Genomic DNA, 7,354 nt, shown 5'->3' on the forward strand with positions numbered 1-7,354 from the left:
ATATCAATATTTTTTAAAGTAATGCATCGACCAAACAATGTGTGGAATAAGTCCTTTACTTTAGGTAAAAGTATCAAAAACACACTGTTAACAAGAGTGTTTAAAACTCTACTTCAACAAAACTACTTAAATGTTATGCTTAGTTTTTTTCATAACCTGAAAAAAAGCCTAACCCTATTTTCCATGTTTTTTGTGCATGAGTGACTGATTGGATTAAAAATCTTTAAAATTTGTCCAGTATTGGGCGAAAACACAGCAACCATCTATCATTTAGAAGCAAAACATGGGAAGAGAGCACCCTGGTCTCACAGAATTCTGTGAAATGATCACGAACCGTTAACAGCGCATTACGTGGTGGTGGCACACAATGTGTGAAAATTCCATGTGGCCACCATGGAAAACAATGCCAATGCATTAGGAGCGACTACGGTAGAGAGTAGTATGAAAGCCCGAAAATCCGCATAGGGAGGTTGGTTGGGGGGGTGGATGGGTCAATCAATGCATGACACTCACCCAGAAGTCCGGGGATCGTGTCTAGTGTGTCACGTTTCCTAAACCCAACCATCCTGTTCATCTTTCACTAAACCCAACCGTCCCGTTGTTGTCCCGTGTGTCATAGAAACATAAGCCCACCTTTTCCTTAACTTAAGGGCCCATGTTCATTTCATGGAATTCTGTGAGATCAGGTTGGAAAATAGGGTCCAGGTGGATTGGTCAAACGACACAGGACTTTCATCCAGGAGATCGGGGTTCTTGTCCCGCGTGTCACTGAAACATTAATTTTATAACCCCACCCACCATCTTCTCCTAAACCCAACTGTCCCGTTATTGTCATGGAAAAGTACCTTTAATAAGCCCACCCACAATCTTTTCCTTCAACCTAATTGAGTCATAGTCCCGACCAAACGCATGTAGATCTGGCGCTAAAGGAGACTTTAAGCCCCAATAACAACGTCACAGGCACCTGACCGTATTGTATTGGTGTTTCCGTTGGTATTATGTTTCAGCTTAGTTATGGGAACATCCCTGTTTCCAGTTGACTGCTTTCCAGCTGACTAGTTTTAAAACAGGAATCCTGAGAAAGTGATCTTAAAGATGCAGTTGATGATATTACAGATGTGTCTGAACTCTCCACAGGGAAACCGATCGTAGAGAACATCATAGATGCCATATATGGCAGCAGGAAGACCATCTGTGTGATCACCCGGCGTTACCTGCAGAGCGAGTGGTGCTCCAGAGAGATCCAGATGGCCAGGTGGGGGCACTCACATCTGTCAGAACCTCCTGCTCTATAGAGGCGAAGTCTCCTCTTCCTTTGGACCACTATGGGACATTATTTCAGTAAAAATATGTCCGTTGGTGAACGGGGAGAGACAAATACTTTTTCGATATTGTTTGAATTGAGCCATGAATTACACATATGATGTCCATCAGTTTAAAAAAATATTTAGCAAGTTAAGAAAGTCTCAGTTTGTGGTAAAACTGTTCTGTTAAATGAAATTAAATTAAAAATTAAATTAAAAGTCTGTGAAAATGAGTAAATAGACAAACAGAATAAAAAATAACCAGCCTCGACCCATTCACTACTTTACATTTTCTTTCCCAAACAGTTTGGTGCCACTGGAAATATTTCACCATTTTTTTTCATTGTTTTTTACTCTTTTCTGACATTTATTTGTTTGTTTTTTTGTTGTTTTTTAAACTTTTTCCTACCTTTTTAGATTTCTTTTCAATGTATTTGATCAGGTTTTTGCTTTTGAATTTCAGAAACTACGTGAGTTTTGTGTGCATAAATCTTAATGTGTAAAGTAACTTGTAAGTAAAGCTGTCAGATGACTGTAGTTGAGTAAAAAGTACAATATTTCTCTCTTAAATGTAGCGGAGTAGTAGAAAGTGGCATGAAAAGAAAAAACTCAAGTAAAGTACAAGTACCTCAACATTTTTACTGAAATACAGTACTGTAGTAAATGTACTTAGTTAAATTCCACCGCTGTGTGTGGTGTTGCAGCTTCCGTCTGTTCGACGAACAGAAAGATGTGTTGGTCCTGCTGTTTCTGGAGGAGATCCCGGCCCACCAGCTGTCTCCTTACTACCGCATGAGGAAGCTGGTGAAGAAACGCACCTACCTGAGTTGGCCCAAGGCCGGCCATCACACGGGAGTCTTCTGGCAGAACGTAGGGAGAGCTCTTGAGACGGGGGACGCTCCCACCGAGACCGCTGACCTGCTCACTGGACCGGCAGGACGCTGAAAAACATAAGTTGGAAAAAAGCTACAAAAAAGTTGGAAAATGTTAACGTTAGGGGGTATGGGGTTAGGGGGTTAAGGCTAGGGTTAGAGGGGTTAAGGTTAGAGGGGTTATGGTTAGGGGGGTAGGGAATGAGCAATTCATCTCAATGGTTTCCCTTGCTTCGTCCGATGACTGGGCGGTTGTACTGGGAAGCCAAAGGCAGTAAAAGGGTCCAATGCATTCACTTAAAGGTGCTCTAAGCGATGTTGGGTGACATCAAGCTCGCCCCTCCCTCCTCCTCATCCCATCCCCTCCCCCTCCCTTCCGTGCTTCCGTTCACTAGCCCCCCCCCCAACTTCTTCTTGTTGGTTATTGGCTGGAACACTGTTTGTTATGTTTGGAGGTGCAGGTTGGCACAGTTTGTTATTGTTGGCGTTTGTGGATCCTGGGCTTTCTACAGAGACCGTGTTTTTTTACAGTGTGTTCAGGGGACAGGCAGCTAGCGGATAGTGAGGAGATGTTTGCTGTATGTGACAAAAAGTGATATAGCCTAAAAAAACGCATGACATCACTTAGAGCACCTTTAAAGCTCTCCTTTCCTGCATTTCTCACACAAACTTATTTATATGGATTCGGTTTGGGTTAAAACGCATCGCCCCTGATGGGCGCTTCGAGGGACACGGGCACCAGGGGATCACTGGTTTGAATAAAACACTTAAAATCCTTCTTAAAAAAACAAGTTTGGTTATATAAAAGCTGTTCAAAAGGTAGCCAGGTATTAAAAGCAGGTTAAAAGAACCACTGGACAGGATGGACATCGGGAGAATACAACTTTAAATAAAACGTCATCTCCACACCTACCCTGGCCTCTCTCCTGGAGAGATTACAAAATAAATAATTACAATAAGTAAAAATATATATAAAATTATGAAAATAAATGCCCCAGCGTCGCAGTATAAAAACATCTCTCCCAATGTTAAAGGCACACTATTCAAGATTTGTACCTTAATATAACAGCTTCAAATTAATTTCGATGGTAAATGAACATGTAGTAGGACGAATCATCCCGATAGCAAAGCAGGTGGGGACGCCGCTGGCAAAACCAGCAATGCAGGTTTGAGCCGTGGCGCCTCGCCAAATCTCGCGAGAATCACGACTCGCCTTACGGCCCGACGTCACATACATCAACCACATATAAGAAGCAGCCTCTATGGAAGACACTAGAACACATCTAGTAGTACTACACATCGACTCTAGGGGTGGATGTTTGACAAAAATGGAAACTGCATAGTATGCCTTTAATGGAATATTATTTATCATAATCAACTAATAGGTTTAGGGGTTAGTGTTAGGGTCTCTCTTCCCTCCTCTCTACCCTCCATCCCTCTCTTTTTTTTTTCTCCCTCTCTTTTTTTTTTTTCTCTTTTTTCTTTTTTTTTTTCTCTTTCTTTTTTCTTCAGAAAAGGGGTTCAACTCTTTATTTTTCATTAAGGGTTAGCAGTACCTCAACCAATACTGTATTTATGTACAAATACTCATAAAACGACACCACTTTATACATCATTGCTTGTGATGCTTGTTAGCAATACACTTGGCAGTAGGTAAAGTTAACCTACTGCTAGCTTACAGCTTGCTTAAAAACTGGTACAAATCTTAAAAGCTAAACATTCTAAAGTGTGGCTTTTATTAATTGATTTTTCGTAATATTGTGATCCTTTGTTGCTTTTTTAATGTGCAGCACTTTGGCTAAACTCTGTTGTTTTTGAATGTGCTTTACAAATAAAGTTGGATTGGATTGGCTGTGTATTTTTTATTTTTTTTTAAGCCATTTTATAAGAGAGAACACACAATAGAAACAAAACAACAATGATTTGACAGAACCAGATAGTAACCTGTCAACTATCCAGTATGTTTCGTAGTCATTATGTTGTCTTTTACAGCACTGAAATGTGCATGTCTAATGCTGTCGTGGGTCGAACTTGGCTCGCGGGCCTCAAATTGGGCGGCCTTGATCTGAATACTGGTCTTCTAAAGTAAAGGTGAAATTATTAAGTTCACATTTGTGCCAACATTCGGGAGTGGAGCCAGACGTTATAAAAATTCGGGGGCAGAGCCCACACCTGAGGGGGAGGGGCAGGCGGGTCCGGGGGTATGCTCCACTTACAGCAGCTAAATCAACTATTCTTATTCTGTTTACAAATGTCCCATGACATGGTGCTCTTTGGATGCTATTATATAGACCTTAGTGGTCCCCTAATACTGTATCTGAAGTCTCTTTTATATAGACGTTAGTGGTGCCCTAATACTGTATCTGAAGTCTCTTTTATATAGACCTTAGTGGTCCCCTAATACTGTATCTGAAGTCTCTTTTATATAGGCCTTAGTGGTCCTCTAATACTGTATCTGAAGTCTCTTTTATATAGACCTTAGTGGTCCCCTAATACTGTATCTGAAGTCTCTTTTATATAGACCTTAGTGGTCCCTAATACTGTATCTGAAGTCTCTTTTATATAGACCTTAGTGGTCCCCTAATACTGTATCTGAAGTCTCTTTTATATAGACCTTAGTGGTCCCCTAATACTGTATCTGAAGTCTCTTTTATATAGACCTTAGTGGTCCCCTAATACTGTATCTGAAGTCTCTTTTATATAGGCCTTAGTGGTCCTCTAATACTGTATCTGAAGTCTCTTTTATATAGACCTTAGTGGTCCCCTAATACTGTATCTGAAGTCTCTTTCCCGAAATTCAGCCTTGGTGCAGAATTACAGCCACTAGAGCCAGTCCCACAATGAGCTTTCCTTAGGATGTGCAATTTCTGTGTCTGTAGCTTTAAATGCTATTGAGGAGGAGAGAGGGGGCGCAAGGTGGAGGGTTGGGGTGGGGTCATGACCAACTGCCACTTTGCTCCTTTGAAAGCTATGATGTCTCTCTCTCATGGGTGAGCCAAATTCGATGGGCGGGAAAAGCAGAGAAAGGGGAGGTAACTTTGCTCCTTATGACCTCATAAGGACCAAGATTCCAGATCAGCCCATCTGACCTTACTTTTTCTCAAAAGCAGAGCAGGATACGCAGGGCTCGGTTTACACCTATTGCCATTTCTAGCCACTGGGGCACCATACAGTGCCTTGCGAAAGTATTCGGCCCCCTTGAACGTTTCGACCTTTTGCCACATTTCAGGCCTCAAACATAAAGATATAAAACTGTAATTTTTTGTGAAGAATCAACAACAAGTGGGTCCCAATTATGAAGTGGAACGAAATTCATTGGCTATTTCAAACTTTTTTAACAAATAAAAAACTGAAAAAGTGGGCGTGCAAAATTATTCAGGCCCTTTACTTTCAGTGCAGCAAACTCTCTCCAGAAGTTCAGTGAGGATCTCTGAATGATCCAATGTTGACCTAAATGACTAATGATGATAAATAGAATCCAGCTGTGTGTAATCAAGTCTCCGTATAAATTCACCTGCTCTGTGATAGTCTCAGAGGTCCGTTTAAAGCGCAGAGAGCATCATGAAGAACAAGGAACACACCAGGCAGGTCCGAGATACTGTGTGGTGGGAAGTTTAAAGCCGGATTTGGATACAAAAATATTTCCCAAGCTTTAAACATCCCAAGGAGCACTGTGCAGAGCGATAATATTGAAATGGAAGGAGTATCAGACCACTACAAATCTACGAAGACCCGGCCGTCCCTCTAAATCTTCAGCTCATACAATGAGAAGACTGATCAGAGATGCAGCCAAGAGGCCCATGATCACTCTGGATGAACTGCAGAGATCTACAGCTGAGGTGGGAGACTCTGTCCATAGGACAACAATCAGTCGTATACTGCACAAATCTGGCCTTTATGGAAGAGTGGCAAGAAGAAAGCCATTTCTTAAAGATATCCATAAAAAGTGTCGTTTAAAGTTTGCCAAAAGCCACCTGGGAGACACACCAAACATGTGGAAGAAGGTGCTGTGGTCAGATGAAACCAAAATCTAACTTTTTGGCAACAATGCAAAACGTTATGTTTGGCGTAAAAGCAACACAGCTCATCACCCTGAACACACCATCCCCACTGTCAAACATGGTGGTGGCAGCATCATGGTTTGGGCCTGCTTTTCTTCAGCAGGGACAGGGAAGATGGTTAAAATTGATGGGAAGATGGATGGAGCCAAATACAGGACCATTCTGGAAGAAAACCTGATGGAGTCTGCAAAAGACCTGAGACTGGGACGGAGATTTGTCTTCCAACAAGACAATGATCCAAAACATAAAGCAAAATCTACAATGGAATGGTTCACAAATAAACATATCCAGGTGTTAGAATGGCCAAGTCAAAGTCCAGACCTGAATCCAATCGAGAATCTGTGGAAAGAACTGAAAACTGCTGTTCACAAACGCTCTCCATCCAACCTCACTGAGCTCGAGCTGTTTTGCAAGGAGGAATGGGCAAAAATGTCAGTCTCTCGATGTGCAAAACTGATGGAGACATACCCCAAGCGACTTACAGCTGTAATCGCAGCAAAAGGTGGCGCTACAAAGTATTAACTTAAGGGGGCTGAATAATTTTGCACGCCCAATATTTCAGTTTTTTATTTGTTTAAAAGGTTTGAAATATCCAATAAATTTCGTTCCACTTCATGATTGTGTCCCACTTGTTGTTGATTCTTCACAAAAAATTACAGTTTTATATCTTTATGTTTGAGGCCTGAAATGTGGCAAAAGGTCGAAAAGTTCAAGGGGGCCAAATACTTTCGCAAGGCACTGTAGGTAGGCTGGGGGAACGCATATTAATGTTAAAAAACCTCATAAAGTGAAATGTTCATGCCATGGGACCGTTAAGTTCAATAAAATAGGTATGGTTGCTGTGCTGATTTGCCATTCCAGTCAGAAAAATAAAGGGGAAATGACACAACGTTGAAGTTATTTTTTAAACCCTCAAAGAATTGGGGCTGGAGGCCCTGAAGCTCCGCCTCTTCTTCTTCACATTGTGTGTTGTTTCTTATTTGTTCTATTATTTCTCTGTCAGTTGTCATTCTGTTTATGGAAATCACTCATATATAAAAAGGGAAGTGAGCTGACTGATCAGATGTGACCGTTGTATCTTCCACTGCTGTCGTGGAAACATCAGAACTGAAAAACG

At 41.4% G+C, this 7,354-nt stretch overlaps 1 protein-coding gene across 2 annotated transcripts in view; it reads left to right on the top strand.

Annotated features, from left to right (window-relative positions):
- The window catches only part of LOC120571788 (toll-like receptor 13), a 33,301-nt gene extending 31,026 nt beyond the window's left edge, over window positions 1–2,275 (top strand). For both annotated transcript variants that reach the window (XM_039820876.1, XM_039820875.1), the window contains 2 exons: window positions 1,138–1,255; window positions 2,009–2,275. In XM_039820876.1, coding sequence (XP_039676810.1) covers window positions 1,138–1,255; window positions 2,009–2,249 — 359 coding nt within the window. In that variant the 3' untranslated portion in view covers window positions 2,250–2,275. The remainder of the gene's footprint in view (window positions 1–1,137; window positions 1,256–2,008) is intronic.
- Window positions 2,276–7,354: the final 5,079 nt, after the last annotated feature.

The sequence above is a fragment of the Perca fluviatilis genome, chromosome 13 (assembly GCF_010015445.1).
Source record: "Perca fluviatilis chromosome 13, GENO_Pfluv_1.0, whole genome shotgun sequence".
Taxonomy (NCBI): Eukaryota; Metazoa; Chordata; class Actinopteri; order Perciformes; family Percidae; genus Perca; species Perca fluviatilis.